Below are 25,032 nucleotides of genomic sequence, written 5' to 3'. Positions count from 1 at the left end.
TAGCAATTCTAAAGACAGGAATTGCATTTACATAAATCAAGTCAACAGTAATATAGCGATGTTCGAAACTCATAAATCGATTTAGAGAAAAACAAATCCGGTTTACGAACTAAAACTGAGGTAAACGCATCAAATATAAGAGGAGAATTACGACACAACAGAAACACAAAATCAAAATGTAACACACAAAGAAACGAACTATAATATAACAATGGCCATTTTCCAGACTTGGTATAGGACATTTTAAGAAAAAAGGTGGGTTTAACCTGGTTTTAAAACTCGTCATTTGATCTGGAAACAAAACTGAAATAATCATGTAGCTGCATTTATTTTTTGAAAAACAAAGAACAAAACTGAACTTATACTTTGCCCATTTGAAACTATACTCACAAAATCAATGTCAGAAGTTTTGTCTTAGTTTTTCTTTGAAAGCCTTATATATCTATATCACATCATTTTGTATTTGGTGTATATTCTTTTATATCGTCGAAAATGAACATTACTAATCAAGGTTTAATCCAGTTATATCATATGCAATACATCTTTTGGTATACATTTGTCAACATGAAGGCAATAATGCTTTAGGCTTACACATTGCTCATCATTGTAAAAATTTCTTTTGATATAATGCTTTAATCCTAAAAACTTAACCATCTGCTGATTAAATAACATCGAACTTTTTTCAAAGGATTTTATGGTTTTTGGAAATGTGATTGACTTTCGGGGCCGTGTTGAAGATTTGGATTGTCCAGAACAACTTTTACGATATTCTGTTGCTGTGGATAGTACTGCTGCTTTAGTAAGTTATCTATTTGAGCGGTGAAATTGACTAAAGATACATATTTCTACAGATTCGTTTGAAAATAGAACTCACAAAAAGTATTGGTGCTATGGACTTCAAGACTTTTACATGTGTTAGTACAGGAAAACACACATTTTGCAGATGCAATCTAGTTTATGTAAAGCTGATTTAATCAAAGGACCTTTGCCTTTTGACGACATCAAATGTGTCTTAATCTGCCACTTTTGTATGTTTGCTGCTCATATATTCATACACAGTCTACCATTCAATAGTTAGATATAAGCATTACTGATAAAAGAGAGGAGAAAAATATCACACGGAAAACCCAAATCATAAGTCGAACCCCAACTCGTTCATTATACCCGTGTGTGTAGTGATGTCATAGATTTTAACGAACGTAATCAATGCATTGTTGGAAAATTATCAAATCCGGTATTTGAAATCATACATGACTTAAAAAAAATACGAAGTTTCGTCATAGATACAAAGATTCATCAGAACATTTGGCTATACGTGTAGAAATTAAAATAAAAGTATTTCACATCTTGAAATTTAGATTCCCTTATTCGACATGTTTACATTGCGTTTAATGAGCATGCTAATCCTTTTAACAATTTGTAAAAAAAAGTATCTGTTTACAATTTAAATGGAAACCTGTGTTTGTTTCTATAATTGAACTCGACGAAATGAATTTGAATGATACAAGTTTTTATTTTAAATTCAACTTGATATATTGACAGAATGGCCAAGACGGAACCAAATATTTCGATATTTACGAGAATGGAACTTTATATGTAAAAAGTGAATTAGATTATGAAACAACAGCATGTGGTCTCAGTGGAAATGGACAGCTCTACCTTAATGTTATCATACAGGTGAATCAATCATGATTTTTTTAAACACATTACAAAATTGATAATTTAAATAAATATTGATATAGAAATAAGGATATGATTTTCAAAAGATAACTATAACGCAGTGTTCAAGTCATGTGCATTTGAGCAACTGTATTACCTACAACGATGATCAAAACCATACAGTCAAGCTATCTATGAAAGGTCATGATATTACATGACAAAATATAAAATAATTAAACGAGAAAACAAATGACTCGAGTTACGAGAACATGAAGAACAAAATCAAAATATGACAGAGAGTAAATAACACCAATCAATGAATTACAAACGCCTGTCTTGGGACAGTAAGTTATTGCTATGAGTGGGTTAAAAGTGTTTTCGAGTTATGTAGATTAAACTACTTCGATTGGTGCAAACACCAAATCTACTTACATACAGATACAAAAAAAATTTAAAGAACAGATCTGAGAGTACGAAGACTCAGGTACTGAAAGGCAATTCAAAGTCAATAATAGCTAAAAAATAAATCACATTCTCTTAAACTTAACTATTTAATTAAAGTCTTCATCATTATCTCTGTTTAAGTACAATCTATTTGAATCAAAATAAAATGGCATCCTTATATGACTTGCTAAACATTAATGCCAAATCGATGAAGGCTTTGTAGTTTTAATAAAATCTGTGACATTTGGTACTTCTTTGATTGGGCAGGCGAGTCTTTTTCTGAAATTTATAAAATAGAAATATTACATCTAATAAATAATCATTATTATATCATTTAAAGTTTGTGAAATCGTGAATAAAACATGTTTTTCTCCTATTGCAATGTATTGGTTTCACTTTTTCATTACAACTGTTTCCCGAACCATGCATCTTTCAGGGAGATATATAATACTTTGTTTTTACATTCTGATTTAATCTTTATGTTTGATCTTTGAAATTTGGGACTTTTTATCTGTTAATTGGTGTAAAATCATATGAGACGAAAAACACATTTTCTTAACAGGAAGTTGACAATAATCTTTCTTATTTCAGGCAAACGTATCTAAAGCCATATATTTATAGAATCTGTATGACGAAGCATATGATTGAACGTCAGTAGTAGCTTCCAGTAAACTAGAAGACCTTCAATTGTTATTTGAACAATTGTTTTTAAAATTATTATACTGTTGCTATTTTATTCCCGACGCAACACTGACCGGGCAAATAATACTCTGATGACTGTCCATGCGTTTGTGCGTTCGTCCATTACTTCATTCATTTGTCTTGTCTGTGTAGAGCTCTCATGCAACTTATTCTATCATGATTTTTATGAACTTGTATCTAAGGTTACATCTCGGATTAGTTTGAAAATCATTCAGTCTATGTTCACTTGCTTTTGTTGAGATGTCTTTTGATTGAGTTAAGCCATTTCGATTGATATTTTGTATTGTGTCTTTGATTTTACACGATAGTGTCAGGTTCGGTGCATGTTAGTGTCTATTTAAACGTTTATACCTCATCTGTGTGCATAAAGTTTTCTAGTTTCTCGTTTTAAATAACTGTTTGATTAGACCGTTGGTTTTCCTATATTTCACTAGTCATATTTGGAGTCCTTCATAGATTGTCGATCGGTGTGAGTCAAGAGTTGAATGCCGTACTTTAACCTACTATTGCTTCTGTTTATAAATTGTGACTTGAATTAAGAGTTGTTTCATTGACAGTCATACCACATCTTCTTTGTTTTACAAATCCCCTATCTGACATTTTGGACATCATTTTGTAGATTGATTGGAAGGCTAAATTATCCATTTATCAAAATATTATGAATCTAATTATGATTTCTTTTATGCCAAAGGATGTTGTTGAATATCCGAGAACCACAACAGTTTCACTGACAATGACAGTAATAGATATAGACGATGAAACACCAAAGTTTATAGATATGTCATCAGATTGTACCAGGAAATGTAAAGACTGTTTCGTTAAATCTTTCATTGGCAATGTTTCGTATGAAAACAAGGTAAACGAAACTAATCTAATGTCATGAAAAAGTCAATTAACCGTTAGTAGTGTAGACTTAAAGATTTATATCAAAATTGGAAATACGAGTGAAAAGACGAATCATTGTGAATCGTGTTTCGTTTGATAAAATACGGACTTTAGGGTGTTAAAAGAAAGTTTTGTTTAGAAGAATCTGGTCTTTTAAACTGTCTTATACTATTCTTAAAATTGAAAACAACAGTTTATAAATTTAATGTGTTCGCAGTGCTTTTCTTGATTTAACTTCTTTGGGAACACGAAATGTCGAATACATATACTGACAAAGACCACAAACTTCAAAAATATATAATACAAACAATAAAATAATGACAAGTGTTGAGTGATACCAGTTATTTAATTCAAATGATAGAATACCGGTATTTGTGTTTTATTTCCTTACATCTATTAGCTATAGTTATTTTTGAATTAATTAATGTCTCCATAGATAATGAATGTTAAAAATGGAACAAAAAACAAATAAAAACAGCTTCTAAAGTTGAATAACTAGACCAAAAGAAAAACATTTTTATATACTATTTGGCTGAAGACCAATATAAACTAATGAAACTTAAAGAAATATTTTTTTAGGGGGATGTGACAGTTAATCCACAAATGATTGCTGAGGACATAGAAATTGTCAACAAATCTGTAATACTGTACTATATCAGAGGAGGTAAGCGGTATATACATATAGATATATATATATAAAATAACGGTCATTACATATAAGACAACAACAAATCTGTAATTATGTACTATATCAGAGTAGGTTATCGGAATATGTCCACACATTCCCCATTTCCATTCTCAATTTTATTGTGTATATATAAAATAACGGTCATAACATATAAAACAACAACACATCTGTAATTATGTACCTTATCAGAGTAGGTTATCGGAATATGTACATACATAACATAAAAGTCACTACATTTGGAACGTCAAACATAAGTTATTCTGTACTTTATAATATGAGAGAAAGAAAGATGAAATTTTTAGTAAAAAAAACACATCTTAAATCGTGTTACACATTTATCTTTTTTCACCAGAGTAAGTTCCTGTGAACTCTATACAGAAACAAGATGTGGTATGAGTGCCAATGAGATAACTCTTTTTCCAAGTAACAATCTGTGACTAGTGAAATATAGGAAAACCAATGGTCGTGAAAAGTTATTAATTATAGTTGAAAGTACGGCCTTTAAAATGGAGCCTTGACTCACACCGAACGGCAAACTATAAAATGACTATTGCAATGCCATTCAAACCTGAAAACTAACCGTCTATCCGTATATAGAAACGAGAAACACCTGTTTATTTATTATTACTTTTCTAAATCCATAATGATTTGAGCCTTGTCGAAAATTTTGGGAGAATTAGATCTCGATATAATGTATAATCATTTGTCTGTGTGTATGTCTTTACGATGTCTTTTGGGTTATTGTGTCTTTATCTTGCTGCTAAATTACCGTCTGCCCCAAATCTTATATATTTAGACTAGTATAATGTACTTATCTATTAAAGTTGACGTCTTCTGTGATTTAATGAGTAGTAGATTTTATATCATATTCTTTTTTATTTATCATTTGAAGTATTCATGAACCATTTTCAAATAACTTAATTAATTCAGAAAAAAATAACACCTTTAAGAATTATTTCCTATAATATTAAAATGAATTTTACATACATATAATAATGATGTTTTACAATCACATTTGTGTATACATGAAACATGTAACTATGTAAAATTCAACAGTTCCTTTATCATAATAATTACAACAATTATATTTTCAAGTCACAAGTATTGTCATGAAATATATGATTCAATACTAAAAATTACAAAATTGGTAAATGCAAATCACAACTGAATTGAATTTTTATTTTAGTTTATCCCGAATCATTCAGCAGTTTGTTTTCAATAGATTTAAACAATGGTTCTCTAAGCTTAATAGAATCATTCCAAAACGCAACAAATGATACTATTAAAGATGATTTCAGTGTTGTGTTGTACATTCAGGTATGAGACATTTATCAATTAGTATAAAGCTAGTTTTATTTGTTTGGATTGTTTTTTGGCAAACAAACGTTTGCTAGATTTGAGCCTTCATATCAGTTTTCTTTGTGTTAAATCACACTTCCATATTCAAAGGGGTTTACTAAGAAAATGATAGTCTTAAGGATTAAAAACAAAAGTGTCTAATTCGCTTCGTAAAACAATACCTTTCCTTTTTTGAAAAGGCTGATTGTTATTATCTGCAAAAATATTACAGTTTTGACACTTTTTATTCTATATCATATAATAAAAAAGAATAACATAATATGATCTTTTTGAATGACAGTTTTGACGCCAGACGATGTTGTTTACAAACGACTCATTGCTGCTCAAAGTATATTTAATATCGTTAGAAAGAGAAACACATGTTTGTAGCAGGAATGCTCCTAAACAGCTATACATATGTAGTCATTTGAATAAAAATTGAAATTTGCAAACACCTTTCTTAATAAATTTTTTAATCCTTTAAGATATCTGAAGTATAAAGATGATGAAATCAATATCATACCATCGCAATAATGGGAGTTTTGCATATATAGAGTGAGACAAAATAGATGCTAGAATGATAAAACCCCTCTGTTTGTAGGCTATTAGTAACAGAACATTACTTGGTACTATGAATGTTACATTAAATCTGACAGTTGTTGTTCCACCAGAGATTACAACATTTCAAGCATCAACAATGGAGGAGACAACAACGGAAGAAGAAACAACAACAATAGAGCAAACAACAGTGTGGCAGACATCAACTGAACCTACTTCACCGGAAGTTAAAACTACGCATGCTCCTACTACAGAACCAATAATGTCCGGCAGTAAAACAAATGATGATGATTTAATAGTCATTATTGTTCCGATTGTTGCTGCTGTGTTGGTTATACTACTAATTATAGTGATATTTGCAAACAGAAGAGCTGCAGCCGCAAAGAGAAACAGATATATAATGGAGAAAAAAAGCCATGATATAAACGGCATAGAAACACATTGAAGAATGATTCTAACATGCATTCTAAACATGCAAAATGTGATCATATTCTTTGCAAATTTTAAAAACATAGTACCATATTTAATATTCGTATAACTATGTATTGCAGATATTTTAGTGACAATAGAATGTAATATCGATTTAACGAAATTTGTTAAGCAGAGTCTTAAAAAAGAAATAAGTCGAAATTATCTTATCCTGACAGTGACTTTTTATCTTTGTTCTTTTCGTTAAATAATATGCCTTTAAATTATGATTAATTATGTTTTTTTAATTGTCCTGTTTCCTTTTTTATATGTGTTCAAAATTTTATTTAAGTCTTATTGCATTGATTTTTTTTAAATTATTTAACACCACTTTTAGCTGCATTGATTGTTTAATTTCAATTAGATTATGGGCTATAAAAATATTGTCATATGAATTCATAAAGCACAAAAGCTGAGTGAAATATCTAGTTGCTCATAGTAATCAGATTACATGAAGATAACGCAAAAGGAATATAAGTTTTAAACAATTTAAACAAATAAAAAACACAGCTGTTATTCATTCTAAATTATCTAGACCGTAAGATTTCCTTGTAAGACATTTTGATACATTAATGCTTAACCTTTTTTGCATTTTCTTTACGACAAAGTACAGTTTTTATTTGCCTGACAAATATGAGAAGAATCGTTAATGTGCAATTGAATTCATGCAATATTTCATTCACTTGTTCCTTTGTAATTTGTACATACATGTATTTGCGTCACACTTTTCCTCACGACTCTACGGATTCAAGATCGATGGAGGCCGAATAAAACGCCCACATGATCTTATAGACTGTTGTTTCCCGTTCATCTTAAACTTCATCTTATTTTATGTTCTCCCGGATGACAGATCTTTATTCATCTTCATCATTTAATCTTAATAGCTAGTTTCCGAAACAAAGCAATGCCATTAACATGCTAATCCTAGTTACATAAGATGTTACTTTCAGATTTGTCATTTTCATCGCATAACATTTGCTTTATATCACATCATTTGAATGTTACAATTACAAACTCATTTATTTCAAAATAAACATTTTTAATGGTTTAAAGAGGACGTGCATAGTAATTTTTTTTTATCATAACTAAGCAACTTTTTCCCGCTATGCGCCGTACAAAACATCCGCTGTATGTTCATAAAATAATCAGTGTAAACAATAGTTTTGGCAAAATAAAATGTTATTGAAGCTAAAACATATCTTTGTTCCTTGTGCTATGAAAACACCAACGGAATATTTGAAGGATATATGATGACAAAACTTATCTGATTACAAAGATTTACAGAGAAAAAAGGCCAATAAAGGAGAAAAAGAGCCACCGTTAATAGTAGCTTCATTGGCAAGAATAAGTATCAAAACAAATGTACTTGTCATCAGAACGTAGAATATAAAAACAACAAGACTTTGACCTTACCTGACCTTACAATTTTTTTTTCACCCCTTCATATTTTTTTTTATATTCGGTGATGCTTCACACTGTTAGTAGTCTATATGCATTGCATATCAAAAGTTGTTATGGTCATTATATTTTTATTTAAATTGTGATGTATAATAGTTTTCTGTTTTTAGGCTCATGATGTGACAAAAATGCGTTATACGACTAATGTAACTGTTGATGTAAAAATCAAAGTGAAAAATGACGAAACAACAGGAAAAAATGATGACGACAATTCAACTGGAAGTGATATTTTTATAATCTTGCTTCCGGTACTTGCTGCAGTTATCATTGTAGTCACAATAATATTTTTGTGGTGGCGTCGACAGTTGTGTTTCGCAAAGTCTAAATATAATGTAGACGAAGCTAAAGAGACCGTCAAAGAAACGTCAGATGAAATTTTATTTACGCAGTATGCAGAGGTTAATCGTGCTAAGATGTCTGGTGATATCACAGAGGAAATAGATCAGGAAGAAAACGAAAATGTAGATGATGCTGAATACGAATTATCTGTATCTTTTGACGAGGAGGAGGATCAAATTCCATAGAAAGTTATAATATTGTAAACATTTAATGTATATATTCCTGAACCTCTTTAAATATTAAATGAGAAAGTCAATCTTACTGCATACTAGTTTCATCTTAAAATGCATTTTATTAAATGTATTGCCGATACGGTGACGTTTTTGCGTTTTTATTAGATATCTGTTTAATCGAGATACTTTGGAGGGAAAAAACCCTGAATACATGCATATCCATTACGAAATCCCACAAAAAGATATTATATAACAGTGGAATTTTGTATTATTGATATTAACGATTTGTAACCGCTCTTTCTAACTGTTTTTGGATATCAAGACGATTATAAATCGACACAGGTAAGACAAAAAGTCTACCTCTCAAAACAAAAAAACATAAAACAAATCAATATATATAAAGTATAGAACCATGCACTTATTCAGGACCGGTCGGAAAGAAAATACATGAAAGTAGTACATATTTTAAACAAAATAGTTCCTACGCATAGCTGTATCTTTGTATAGCGGGTATATTTGGTTAGTTGTGGTATCAAATGAAAGTAGGGGACATGGGATCACTGTTGAACCCTTGTTAAAAGATTTACATGATTTTTTTGAATGATAAAGAAGTATATGAAATTTTGATAGAAGGGCACATTTGACCTGTTGTTCGGATCCGAAGTTCCTGTTTTTGTACTATCAAACATACGGAAACCTGTACGCTCTAATTTGCAATTAAAGGTATGTTGATTTTTTCAGCACAAGTCAGGATAAGGTACTGTTTTGACATGAAATAACTGCCACTTTATTTGAACTTAAGACAAAGTAGCCAATAATGCTTGAAACTGTAGAATTTAACATAGAAAGCAATAGGGCTATGAATTAGTGGTTTCGTACCATAACAGCGTAACCGCTATTTTTTTTTATTTAAGGCATGTTGAACGATTAAAATTTGTTCGTAAAAAAATCGGTTGACAACTCAGACATTCAGAGACATTTTCGTCTTTTAAATGCGTGAATATTTCAATTATGGGTTGCAGAAGGGCCTGTACATGGAGATGGGTCAGGATCCCTAATAGACTTGAGATGAGGAACTCAGATGACGTAATTGAAAATAATAAATTAGTCCACCATATAATTGTGTATGCTGTGATTTTAAAAATGAACATAAATGAACTGTTTTATAGAGCTGATGTGATGGGAAAAGAAATATGTAGATTTGACCTGAAATAAACGATTAGAAAGGACAAGTTTTTTATTGATTTTTTTTATCAGAATTTTGGGATTATTTCAAGAGGAGAGTGACATTTTTAATATCTTCTGGGTCCAGCAATTTGCGAAAAGAGTAATCTTACTTGCAACTCCGAAAATTTAACCAGACATGTATAAATGTATCAGCTTCGATATGAGCCATCATATATGTTCAAGTAAACGATATGGACTGAGCAACGGAGGAAAACGTTACCATTACCGCCTATGGACAAAAAGTAAAATCACAAAAATACTGAACTCAGAGGAAAATCAATACGGAAAGTCCATAATCACATGGCAAAATCAAATAACAAAACGCATCAAAAACGTATAGACAAGAACTGTCATATTCCTGACTTGGTACAGGCATTTTCAAATGTAGAAAATTTAAATGTTGACCCGGATAGATATCACCCAATAGTAAGAATTTTCCCAGAACTGAATTTTCTTGTATGATTTTCTTGATAAAGTTGCTTAACTAGTTAACTGATGTTGAAAGTCTGTGTCAGATATGATCAGTGGTAGGTTCCATTTAAGGAATAACAGTACTGTAGTTAAAGAGTTGCCACCGTCAATTGTAGATTTGTAGGTCGCAAATGCAGTTTAACTGGCGATGCGTAGCGGAGACAGTAAAACGGAGATTTGCAACCGTCAAATCAAAATTGACGGTAACAACTCTTCAACTAAAGTACTGTTAATCCGATTCTTATGCATTATAAAAAGAAAAAATATGATAAAACTTGAAAAAAAATATCTTATTCTGACAAATAAAAAAAAATCCGCAAAATTCATAAATGATTTTGGCACAAAGACGTCATGGCTAAACGTGACGTCATAAAAATGAATACTTACAAACTTGAGGTTATAACGTTACCTGTACGCTTCAAGTTCAGATAAATTACATCAAAACGGCGAATTCAAGGTAAGTGTTGTTTTATTTTCGATTAAATAGTAGTAATCGAACATTTGTTGATTCAATCAATTCAAACTGGCGGGTACCTCCTTATTTACGTCTGGTCAACTGTGGATTTGACGGCAACTTTTAGCCAATGAAAAAAAATTGTTACATCCAAATTGCATTAGAATTGTTGTTTCCGTACTCTAATCATATTTTCGTCGTGTGTTCTTGTTCTCACCATTGAAACGACCATGTTCGATGTCATCTTATATGCTTCATGATGTATCCACACATTATAAATTTTGATCTGGTAAATTCAATCCCAATTTATCAGCAAGATCTTTGTAACGAAACGAAATGTCGCATCTCAGTGAATGCTATCGTATTATTTTGTTATTTTGTATTCACTTCATTTCCATATGACATTTTTGTACAAGCTTAGATAGTAAGAGTATTGAGGACTTTGTTGAATCGTATGTGTGTTGTTGATATTTACAAATTGTTTGCACTTTTCAACTCTCCTCTTTGCAAAATTTAAGGATCATGAATTAGATTTGGACATGCACATACAGAATGTATCGATTCTAAAACATATTTGTGATTGCGCATCTGTCTTCAATTACCCGGGACAGTTGATGTCTATAACATTTGCAAATGTTTAAATAATATGTTAAACAAAATTGTATCTAATTTTTAGGCTTGAAAAGATGTTGCAGATCGCAGTTTTTTGAGTAACTGCTTCTCAAAAGGACCCGAAAATAATTGCCAACTTCATCAAAAATAAAATTGAGAATGGAAATATAAAATATGTTAATTGGTGTTTCCTTGTATATGTGTAAACATGATGTAGTCTCCTTTGGATACTTTCATATGTCATTCTATATTGTGTTGTTGGATTACTAATTATTTATAAAATACCACGTTATTTGTTAAGAAATTAAAAAAACAATTGTAACTGGATAGTTGCCGTTTGTTGTTCTTACATGTGATCTTTTGAAAAAAAAATGAAGTGTTTTATTTCATTTATTAATCAATAAAATATCTGTTATTGCAACAATTCCAGCAACCATATTAAATTATATTGTGGAGTCAAATCTTTTGATACAGATAGCTTTGCATATTGAATTTGATCTGTATGTTGTTGCTACAAGTTATTGGATTACACTAAAACACACAAATCAATATAAGATAAGTCGATCATATTAATTTTTAATCATACTAAAATGTATTATAGACAGTGGGAACCAAATATGAGTAATATGACTTTAGAAATTCCATGGAATGAATATAATGGAATTTTAATGACAACATACATTGACATTGTAAGTAAACAACTGACTAAGAAATCAACCAAAAATCAAGGATAAAAAATTGAATAATCAACAAACCAAGACTTCCAAAAAGCAATGAAATATTAAGCTGTGGTATTGTAAACTTATATCAATTTGTACATTTGACACTATGTTTTTTTCAGAAAAAAATCTTAAACTTATTTTTTTTTCAGATTTTATTTTTCCTTCATGTTTATTCATATATTTATGTCAAATCTTACTTTTAAAATACATAATTTTTGGTCTATTATCTAAATAATTTCACTAAACGGCACTATGTTAATTTTTTGTGGAAGTGTTGAATACATAATGAAGTAAGTATAAATTGCTTAACAGCCTTCTGATCAAACCAAAAAACGAAACACATGTGCATCCGAAATATAAAATGTCGTATTAACTACTTATTTCAAACTTCAGTGCTGTTTCTGTGACATTTTTTCCACATTTTATAATTTCAAAATAAACATAGGAAAATTGTAATAAATGAGATAACATTGAAAATTGGAATGTGGAATGTATCAAATGACAACCTAACCAAAGAGCAAGTACAGTCGACGACCACAGATTGTCCTTTAACACACACAGGGACTGTGACAGACGAATAAATGCGACTGGATTAAACATGTTTAATTTAAGTTTTTTAACGAGTGTGATAAAACAAATATAGGCAGCTGTACAGCCTTCAACAATGAGCAAAGCATAGTTAGCTATAGGAGGCCCCGAAATGACAAAATAAATCAATTCAAACGAGAAAACTGACGTCCTTATTTATGTACCAAAAATGAACGAAAAACATATATGTTACACATAAAAAACGACAACCACTGAATTACATGCTTGTGACTTAGAACAGGCACATACATACTAAATGTGGCGGGATTGCACACATTCCTAGAAAGATATAATTATCGATTGGAGATAAAGATGTAATAAATTGATATTAGCATATTGAAACATATACCCCTGACAGTGGTTGTATCAGCCATTATTTTTTTAATTTCGCAATTTCTGAGAATTTTGTCCTGATAGTCGGTGTATCTTGGATTGTTTCTGTTAAATTTATACACCCATTAGCATGCAATTGGATTTTTTTAGATTAAGAAATAGAACATTAATGATTGACGTAAAATAAAAATCTGTAGACTTTTGATAATTCCTGACTTTTCATATTGCAAAGACACATATATGTCTTCATTGAAGGACAGTTATCACCAAATCGGGAATATGACAGCTGTTTTACGAATGTTCTGTTGATTGATTACCTTTGATTTTGTAAGTTTATATATGGATTTCCCCTTTTTCAATTTACTTAGGAGTTAGGTATTTTTGTTTCCTTTATTTCGACAGCTGTTAAAATTTTACGCGATTCTTCAATAAAAGTCAAATCACAAAAATTCTGAACTCAGAGGAAAATTCAAAACGGAAAGTTCCTGATCAAATGGCAAATTCAAAAGATAAAACACATCAAACAAATGGACGACAACTGTCATATTCATGACTAGGTAGAGGCATATTCAAATGTAGAAAATGGTGAGTTGAACCGGGTTTTATGGCGCTAAACCTTTCACTTGTATGAATAAAGGCAACAGTAGTATACCGACGTTCAAAACTCATAAATCAATAAAAAAAAGCCCAACAAATCCTGGTCACAAACCAAAACCGAGGAGAACGCATTACATATAAGAGAATGACAATACAACGTTAAAATGTAACACACACAGTAACGAACTAAGCATTAGACAAAATCCGATGAGAGTAACAAATATGACAGTCGCATCAAATTCCATTATAATTACAACGATGCATAAACAAAACACACTTTTTAGGTAAGTTGTCAAAATAGGGGTATCTCAGTTAAAACCTCAAGTTCATAATTGCGGAAATATTCAAATACCATCAGTTACTAAACCTACAGATGGCAACCGATCAACTACCAAACTTGTAACCATGCAGTTCAATATCATTTACACTGTCATCTATCTTATAATAGAAGAAAGGTATACATGTCAATTAGGTATAATAAAAAAATATACTACCACCCCTTACATAAAAAAGTGTTATAAAAAAAAAACGTTTTTTTACAGCTTGTTAGTTTGTTGTCTTTGATTAAGAAATGTTTAAATTTTCAGACTAAGTATCATCAATATCGACATTGCTGTATGAATCATGATCGAGATATTATTCGTTTCAATTGTATATGTTTACGTAATGAACTTTTGTGTAGCGTTAACAGTCGATCTTTCTAAGAAGTCTTTGGCATCGATACCAACGTCGATATCTAATGATTGTACTATTCTGTAAGTTGTCACATGATTTAAATTTTGTACATTAGTTTTTAATAATAGTTTTCTTCTTCTCGAATAATGTTTGGTGGTGTTTGTTAACAAACAACAATAGATGAATGTCAAATCTGTATTGAAAAAAGATATATGTTTTCGCTGTTCAAACGATATAACAGAACTACTAATCTCTAAATTAATAAATATCTAATTAGTTATCAAAAGTACCAGGATTACAATTTTATACGCCAGACGCGCGTTTCGTCCACACAAGACCCATCAGTGACGCTCAGATCAAAATAGTTTAAAATCCAAATAAATACAAAATTGAAGAGCATCTAAGACTCTTATTTTTTATTCATAATAAGAGCCGATGATTTTTTTAAAACAATTTAAAACACATTTGTAGAAATAAAAAAAAGATCGTTCGTCCTCCTTCTTCAATATGTAATTTACACAATTCATCGCCTTTATGTGATAGCATTAAAGTGGTACAACTTGTCTCGAATTTCATAAACAAATGCAGAGAATGAAATTGACCAGTGGTAGTAAGATATATAATAGAAATTTTCGAGTACAATTTTTTACTTTTCTCTGTTATTGAAATTAATAATTACTAACTAAACATGCTCTACTTTTAGCAATCTATCGTTCAACCAATTAGAAATTATACCAAAGGATAGTCTCAGCGAACTAACAGGGCTTTTACAAATGTAAGTAACTTAAAACTGTTTGCATTTCAATGTTTGTGTCAAAACCAGTACAACTGTAAACTTAGCAAAGAATTGGAACAGTCCATCAATTTGATAAATGAAATAGAGAATTTAAGATCATTTTGTTATTATTAAAAACTATCTATTAATAACAGGCTTAAACATATTAAATGTGAATGGTGTAAATTATAAATAAAAACATTCCATTTTTTTTGTTAAGTGGAATCATAAAAGACAAAAAAAAAAACACATTTGCCTTTTTTATTATTATCTGACGTATTTATGTATTCATAACTCGGTTGTTTTTAAGTAATCAGATAGGGATCCAGAAGTTATGAAAGGGGATAATCCCCTCAAAATGAATTCTTATTACTCATCAGCTTTAAATTCAAATTAATTGTTATGGTTGAAAGTTCTTTTTAACATTTTTGAATTTCGAGCGTCACTGATGAGTCTTCGTAAGACGAAACGGGCGTCTGGAGCAAAAATAAAATTACAATCCCGGAATCTATGATGAGTTTTTTATACGTGGTGTTGTATTAATGGTTTCAAGAGCCGCTTCTTATTAATTGCTTGATTTTTAGATTAAACTCTTCAAAATAAGATGTCATAATAGTTATGCATACAAGGATGAGTTTTGTTGACCCAAATTTTTTTGAGAAGAATAAGACTGATACATGTAGTGTCCAACCGACTACAAAATAATTGTGTGAACGATGCTCATCAAAGTATTTTATTCTGAAAAAGTCAATACTTTTATATGAAAGTTGTTACCGATTCGATTGATGTGTTTGAGCTTTTTATTTTGCCATTTGATTATCGAATTTCCGTTCGGATTTTTTGTTATTCTACTTTTTTTCAGACATTTAAGCAACAATCCAATTGATGATATAGACGAAGGGTTTTTACAGTCAAATCAACAGCTTAATACAATGTAAGAATTCATATGTTGAGTTAGACTAATACAAAACAATAATGAACATGTATCCTTTTTTGGTACTGTTAAACTTTATGCGCAAGGAAAATGTGTACATTATTCAAAGCACTGATTCAAATACGATTTAAACTTGTTATCATATTTCTTGAGAAAATTAAACATATTTTCATTGTAGTTTTTGACCCAAGATTTGGTAATATTTGTTGCTATGTGCTTAAAATGCTTGTGTTCTATAGAATGGTGTTTATTATTCTTTGGCGAAACAACGTGGTGAATATATAAAATATGTTATGAATAATCAGAAATACTTTAATTTTTTTCAGTGTTTGGAATAAGTTCATTTGTTATACAAAATATAGTATTTTTTAATGTCATCCCAGAGGTTTCTCTAAGAGTGACAAAATAAATAAGAATGGATGAAAATATATCAATTATTTAGTTTTTTTTTCTCCAGCAAATGTGACAGTTGTTTTGAATGTTCGTGTTTCAAGTCTGAGTTGCATAAATGGATCACCAGAGTAACCACCACGGTAATGACAACAAGTTTCACCTGTCGAGATGGAACAAGCTTACAGGATATAGAACATACTTTGTGTTCAGGTGAGTTTTAGAGAAATAGAATATTTTAAATAATTGAAAATACTTCAAATAAAAAGAACAAAACCATGTAACAGACAGAAAAATAAACACTTTCAAAGTGTTGCATCGTTGAGTAATGACAAAATCATGATTTCCTTGCTGCCACATGTAGAACAAGATCTGTTTACTTTCCGGAGCATCTGATATCACCATTAGTTTTTAATGGGGTTCGTGTTGCTTAGTCTTTTGTTTTCGCTTTTTTGTCATGTGTCTGTTTGTCTTTTTCATTTTTTAGCCATAGTGTAGTCATTTCATTTGCGAGTTATGAGTTTGACTCTTCTTTTAGTATCTTATGCCCATCTTTTAGAAGAGTTTTACAGAATGTAGTAGTTTTTGCGTCATGACGCATTCAAATACCTAAACAGGAGTGTTTTAACAGCGCTAAACCAAAAATATGGTATTCTACTACATTTTTACTCATGAACATGAATCTCAGTAATGAAAATGAATTTTTTAACACTATCTCACACGGTTGCATTTATATGAATATACCATATGACTTATTACGATGATCTATCAACTAGATAACAGATAAATGGAGAACCGTATCGGACATACAACTTGTACTTTTGCATCACTATCAAACTTTGATGAGATTTTGTCTGAGGGTAAACTTGACATTATATTTATAAGTGATCAAAATTGTAATGATTGCAACTCAAAATTACGAGAAAAACAAAAATCACAAAATTAGCTTTATCAGAAAAAATTCTAAACGGGAAGTCCGTAATCAAAGCTCAAATACATCAAACGAATGGTAAACAACTGTCAATATATATTCATGACTTGGTGAATAAGAGTGTTATATTTTTTCGTTAAAACACTTAAAATAACTTTCTACTTCAGATTTCGTTCTGTTATTTTTAAATTCATATTTTGTTTTACGTGATATACATAGTTTTTTTTCGATAATTTGAAGGAGATAAGGTTAGCAAATATGTCCCATTAATGACTATTATCATTTTTCAAGGTGTTAACTCCTCAAATCAGGACCCTCATGCATCAAAGACAGGTAATAATTAATTTGTATGATATCTTTAAAATGAAGGTCAGATGTAGTCCGAAGACGTTTGTTATATATAAACCCATTGGTGGCCTTCGGTTGTTGTCTGCTCTATGGTCGGGTTGTTGTCTCTATGACACATTCCCCATTTCCATTCTCAATTTTGATGCATAAATGAAGACTGAGGTACTTCATTAGGATAATGTATTAGAATATTTTCTTTGAAATCCTTCCGTTCGGCTAACAAATTTGTTTGACGATAATGAACATATTAAGTCGCTTTATTGTGACAGTTCTGTGAGGTACCATATATTCAAGAATTAAAATTCTGTACGCCAGACGTGTGATTTGTCTAAGAAATTCAGCAGAGAGTCCGAATCAAAATACTTAAAAAAAGCCCTATAAAGAAAGACCCTATCATATAACAGGATAGGGCAATCATTGATGAAATGTGATGCTCAAATGAAAACGGAACGTAGACTAGTGGTTTAACGTCTTAATAAGTCTATTCAAATTATTTTTGTTAAAAATTCCAAACGTCTTGAACCATCATAGGAAACAAAACAAAATCTGTTTGAAGGATTATTCCTACTCGCCTAAAGAATCATTTTGTTTTAAAAAGTGAATTTAATAAATTTCCCTCGTTGTATTTTAAAGTTAAAACCGACCTGCTTTCAAATTGCATAAAACAAGAAAGTTTGAATAACAAAACAGAGAAATCTGACTATGTACGACACGATGCATGTATATATGCCATTATTCCATCTGATAATAATGTGAACGATTGCACGTCTACAATTTCGGTTTCTGGCTTCTGCAAAATATTCATTATCACAGCATTCAGTTTGCAAGATAACCCGGCTAAAGTCTTATCTGATGTTTATTTTTAAATAATCTTGTTAATACAGGAGTTACATAATTATTCATTATTGGAAGTTAATCTTAAATATAATTTTTATTCACAAATAAAAAACGGAAACAAAGTTATGAAGCGAACCACGCTGATTTGAACAAATATAAACCAGGAAACACAGTACCTTCATTTTTTATCACATTTTACAGGTATGATAATCATGGGTTTGGAAGTCGTAGTAGCAGTCAATGCCGCTGTTGTAACAATACTAATTCTTGTAAAAAACCTGAAACAGCGACCAGAAAACAGTGATGATGTCAATGGACTGGTATCAACGAGTAACACCGTGAGTTTGATAAAAAAAAGAATAAACATCAAAATTAGACATACATAACATAATGATACGAAAGACGGATGAAGGTTTGAAACAAAATGTACATTTTTTATATGAGTTTTCGTGTCTTCCATTTATTTAAGCAAGAATATTCTTGGGTGTAAACAATATTTTCACTATGAAATATACAAGTATAATTATAAACACATTCACAATAAGGATTCGGAAACAAGCAACAATTGCTTATATTAATCCGTCTCCTTATAGAGGATTCTCAAGAATATTCCTTGATTAATATAGTGCAACAGAGGCGCTTTAATAGATTCACATTTATCAAGAAACCTCAAATCTTAACAAACCAAAAGTCTGAAAGCTCAGGCGTTATTATTATTAAACGTGAGAGTTTTCTTGCATTCTATCCTGCACAGTGGATTGGCTAAATTAGACGAAACTATTGATTTATTTTACCCGATCTCATTTGAAGATAACTTAGTAGTTGAAGTTAGAGGGTTAGCGCTATAAAACTAGGTTTAATCCACCATTTTTCACATTTGAAAATGCCTGTACCAAGTCAGGAATATGTCAGTTCTTGTCCATTCGTTTGTGATGTGTTGTGTTATTTGATTTTGCCATGTGATTATGGACTTTCCAAATTGGTTTTCCTCTGAGTTCAATATTTTTGTGATTTTACTTTTTGTTCGTCAGCATTCTTGGTAATATTAAAAAGAAACACCAACACGTTTATATTGGTAAACACCGTCCCTAATAATGAATATTCGACCAAATGCTTAACCTGATTTCTATTGTGTTGGTAAACAATAAAAATATAGAGGACTATTGATTCTGGAAAAGGCAAATATACATCATTATTCATATCATGTAAATAACACATTTTTAAATAATATTTTGAAAAATAATGCTATGTAAAAAGAAAATAAAAAAAGAAAAAGGGGAAAAATGCTTTATCTTTTTCTTCAGATCACTGGAATAGACATCGAAGGATACAGTGCAAGGAATCATACAGGAATAGAAATGTCAATATTAGGTAATGATAGTTTTTACTTATTGGAATGAAATCAATGAAAAATGCCGTATACAGAACCGTCGGGAAGTACCTAATACACTAAGACTTTTGCAATAAGGTCCTCGATGTATTTTGTACTAACACATCACATTCAATCGAAAGGTCGATTGTTAGGATAATTATTATATACTAATACATGTTTTCATATTCGAAAAACATATCACAACTTATAAAATCATGTTAATATTTGCATTCAATGATAATTAGGAAAGCACTTACTTTTGTACTATATACAAGCAAGCTATAACGAGGCCGAACATGATGCGGGGTAAACTATTCAAACAGAAAAAACAAACTGTATAATCTACAAAAAAAAAAGATAAATGAGAAACTAGAAACACTAATGAACTACGTCAACAAAAGACAACCACTGAACAGGCTACAGACTTCGGACAGGTGTATAAATATCCAACGGGTTTAACCGTCTCAACAGACACAGTAAGTTTACAGGTTCAGTTAAGACCCGTGTTGCCTGAAAATTTATTCATAAATCAACAAGACACTGTTAAAATGTTAAATACTGGACATGCTATAACTTAAAATTAGTCAGAGCTCATTGCACAAATGACGATCATTAAAACCATTCAGTCCGTCAAAAGAAAAAAAAAATGCCTTTGTTTTTTTCTAAATCATTTGATATGGCTTTTAACACAATTTTGATTATTTCATCAATATTATTTTTTGGAATGTAAATACTCTTTGTTTTCAGGACAGAAAAATGAAGAAATTGATAAAATTGGAAATGATACTGCGGATGACAAATGTGACGTGGATAAATACCAGACAAACATTACTGTCATCAGTGCTCGTACAACAAATTAAAATTGTAAACAAAAGAATCTTTATACTTTTATACAGAGATATTTCTTACTAATGTTGCTTTTGATGATCAGGTTATCATTTTTATGAATGAAAATTGAACTTAAAATCGAAACTATTACTTATATGAAAAGAACACATTTAAAATGTTTATCCGTCCAAAGTTCTTTTCTGAATTGATATTAAAAAAAGCGCTAAAAGCAGAAAATATAAAAACCATTAGTGAAAAAGAAAATAGAAAGTTAATGAGCTTAAAAGCCTATATGTGTCGAAAGAAAAAAATATGCCTTTGGTTTTTTTTTAAAATTATTTGATATTGCTTTTAATGAAATTTTGATTATTTCATGAATATTATTTTTTAGAATCTAAAAATTCCTGTTTAGAGCAGAAACACGAAGAAATTGGTAAAATTAAAAATGGTACTGCGGACGACAAATGTGACGTGGATAAATACCAGACACACATAACTGTCATCAGTGCTCGCACAACAAATTAAAATTGTAAACAAAAGAGTCTTCATACTTTTATACAGAGATATTGTTTAATATTGTTGCTTTTAGGTATCAGGTTATAATTTTTATAAATAAAAAGTGTATTAAAAATCGAAACTATTACTTATATGAAAACAAGTTATTTAACATTTGCATGCGTCCAAAGTTTTTTTCTGAATTGATATTCACAAAGAATACTAAAAGCCGAAAATACGAAAAACATTAGTGAATAAGAAAATAGAAACTTAAAGAGCTTAAAAGCCTCTATGGACATAATTGCTCATTTTCCATTTCAACGTTTGATTTTATTTATCATGTGATATTTATGTTGTCACTGTTTATGTATGAAGACATAATGGACTCAATGAAAGCAATCATTTCGTTTTGTTATGTTTATTTATTCATGATTGACAATTTTCTTGTAACACAGAGATATCACAATTGAATAAGTATTCCACCCTGAACCTTCAGATACCAGTATAGTCATCTGATCTATGATTTAACTGATTTTGATATTTTGTCCTAGTGAGAATTCGCTTGGCGATTGATGCATGCAAAGAAGGAAATGCCTTATCCGTCTGCACAACCGGAAGCACTGCTTTTTGTTTAAACGGATTAAAATTCAAATTTCCGAAATGATTTAAATATTTGAATTGTAAAACAAGTCAATCTTATGTTATCTTAAAGTCATTTCGTGGCAGAACAAACTTCCCAACAATATCAATGTGCTGTGCTTTTTTTTAACAAAAAAATATTAAGTCAATAAATACTGACTGATCTACGTTTATTCATCTTTTGAAAGTAACATTAGTGTTTTGATGAATTTTAATGGACAAAATAGCATGAAAACTTTAAAAATATCTTTACGATAAATTTTAAGCTAAGTGTTGAAATACAATTATTAATACATTTTGCTTTTTAAGTGGATATGATCTTTAATAATAAGAAATTATTTACACATTACCGCTAAAAACACACATGACATGTTTAAATCTATTTTTCGACGTAAATTTCTGAACGTGATAGGATATTTATTTCAATATCTGTTAAATGAACGTAACTAACTGATAAAATATGATATCATATTCACGAATCACGAGAGTGCCGAAGTATAGTCAAGCAATATTAATGACGTCCAATATTTGACATATCTATTGCATATAATAAATTGACTCTATAACGACAATTACATCAGATCTAGTTTGCAAAAAAGCATCGGAATGGTTTCCAATTAGAATATTCCACATTTAGTGAAAAAAATATCTTTGGAATGTTTATTCCAAGGAACAAAATACATTCCAGCTCATCTTCATTTGCAAGATAACTCTTTTCATAAAATACAAAAAGATAAAAACACCCCCATATTTCTTTTATTTAATTCATCTGTTAATTTTAAACTATAAACTTACTGATATTTTTTTTTCTATTTCATTTTCCTGATATGCCTTATTGACAGTTATATCAACCCTTAACAAAATAACTTGTCATACATACAAATGCTAATATTTTAAATCTAGTAGTAACAAATATGGATGACAAGCTGTACACGTGAAGTAATTGACGTTTGGCTGTGCGCATAGCGTTGTTTGTCAGAATCTGATCAATTGATTATGAGGAAAATATTGCATGTATTTGTGGCAATTAAAAAATTTCTGCATTTTCACAATAATTGATATTCAGTTCAAGAATTACTACAGTGTTTTACACATGTGTTTCCCTCACTTAGAAATATATTATATATAAAATCTATTTTTTTAATTTCTTTATAAATAATTAATTAAATCATTTTATGTATGTTTCCTAATACCAACTTGGATTGGTAAATCGTATCCTTTACTAGAAACTGTAACAAAATACAATGTGCGTTCAATGGTTTCCAATTTAAAGATGAAAAGTTAGAAACATTTCTATTTTTTCACATTTTTAGCAACTCATTAATGCATTTTGAAATGATAATATATATATTTTAGTTTTAAAATAACCTTTCTAGTATAGTGCATTTTTACATTTATTCTAAATTCAAGCTTTAGGAATACTTAAAGTGTTCGGTTTTATCGTTGGACATCAATTGCAATGCGGTAGAGCAATAGATAATTTGAAAGATTAAGGCTACATGCGAGCTTTCGAACTGCTTGTCTGGATTCACTTTAGTCTATTTTAAGACTGGCTAGACTCGTAGATGTTTATGCTAACGCCTTGTACTTTACAATGTTATTTGATATTTCAAGTTCACTTTCAAATTTGTTGTGATAATCGTGAAGTACATGTACTTTGTCTGACATGTAACGAAAAACATAGATTTGCATGACAATAGTTGAGCCTCAAATTATCTCATAGTTCAAGGCTCAATTTCCGTTCGGCAAATCTTTGCTTTACGCTTTATGTATGATATGATGTTATTGAAGTAATTTATACGTTTATTTCTCATTTGCATTTGCTTTTAAAATAGTTTGGCATAACTTTTATTCATTTAAGTTCAAATATCTTAATAATCTAACACGCCAGACGCGCCTTGGCCTATATGATGTTTTGAAATAATTTACGTTTTATTTTGTTCTTCTTTTAGATTGGCATACATTTATTCATTTGAGTTCAAATTTCTTGTTTAAACGTTTATGTAAGTACCTGGTATAATATTTTCATGTGTTAGATAAAGTACATAATTGAAAATTATATGGTATTTGTTATTCATTTTCAATTATTGTAGAAGTCAGGTAGCTCTCTCCGACTCCCTATCATTTGAACTATCTGATAATCATAGCTTATTTCACTTTAAAATGACCTGAAAGTGATATCAACACTTTATTGTATAGATGTTTACAAAAATTAACATATTTACAAAATAAGAAAAACATAAGAAAAAAAAAAGGATGTTTGCGACTACGATCAGTATACAAAATACAAATACAAATAACGTTATATCTTCCAAATGCTCAACAAAACTTCTTTCTTGTCAATTTTATCAGCAATCAAATAACTGAAACAAAAAACCGAATTTTAAAACAAAATTAAGATTTGGGAGATCACAAAAAAACAATAAGATCTACTTCATATCTTGACTTGCATCTAGAAATTGACAATGATGGTCGATAGAAAGTAAACCTTTATAACATAAGAAACGATCTAAGCTTCAAGTTTTGCTTACCTTTTTTAGCAACGTCGTTTATTTGTCATTTTTTGTGAGTGTATCTTTCGTCTCTCTATGCCTAATTTATGTAGCCTCTTTACAGCAGCACCTGCAGACGGCTTATATATCTTTCGTTTGAAACGATATTTCAGAGCCTACATCTATAAAAAAAATCTTGATAGAGGATTGCGCTAGCAAGAAATCTATTAAATCCTTATCTCTTATTGGTGAATTTGAAATATTCCCTTGAAAAACGTACGTTACTTATGTATTCACAAGTTTGTTGGCTGTAATGGAGTGCCTATTTCATAAATGATGACATATATGTTCAAATTGACATAATCAATATTCCGTCTACTTTTCCGCGGTCGTGACCAACCGATTTGGACTTACATGCGAATCACGACAGGTGCAATATGTGGAACAGGATCGGATCTGCTTACTTTTTAGATGCCCAGCAATCACCTCTGATTTCTAGAAGGCTTCTTGTTGTTTGGCCAAGTTGTGTATGTTGTGTATTTGTACTGTTAGATGTATTTTTATCGTATTGGTTTTCGCCATGACATTGCCAGTTTTTTC

At 30.2% G+C, this 25,032-nt stretch overlaps 1 protein-coding gene across 1 annotated transcript; it reads left to right on the top strand.

Annotated features, from left to right (window-relative positions):
* Nucleotides 1-3,508: 3,508 nt before the first annotated feature.
* Nucleotides 3,509-6,981, top strand: LOC134690411 (uncharacterized). Its single transcript, XM_063550380.1, has 4 exons — nt 3,509-3,661; nt 4,270-4,354; nt 5,565-5,695; nt 6,318-6,981. Exons 1-4 carry the CDS (start codon nt 3,539-3,541, stop codon nt 6,717-6,719), a joined length of 741 nt encoding a protein of 246 aa, XP_063406450.1. The 5' UTR covers nt 3,509-3,538; the 3' UTR covers nt 6,720-6,981.
* Nucleotides 6,982-25,032: the final 18,051 nt, after the last annotated feature.

The sequence above is a fragment of the Mytilus trossulus genome, chromosome 11, assembly GCF_036588685.1.
Source record: "Mytilus trossulus isolate FHL-02 chromosome 11, PNRI_Mtr1.1.1.hap1, whole genome shotgun sequence".
NCBI classification, from domain to species: Eukaryota; Metazoa; Mollusca; class Bivalvia; order Mytilida; family Mytilidae; genus Mytilus; species Mytilus trossulus.
The sequence above is the reverse complement of the archived record's forward strand: the minus strand, read 5'-3'. Positions and strand labels throughout refer to the sequence as shown.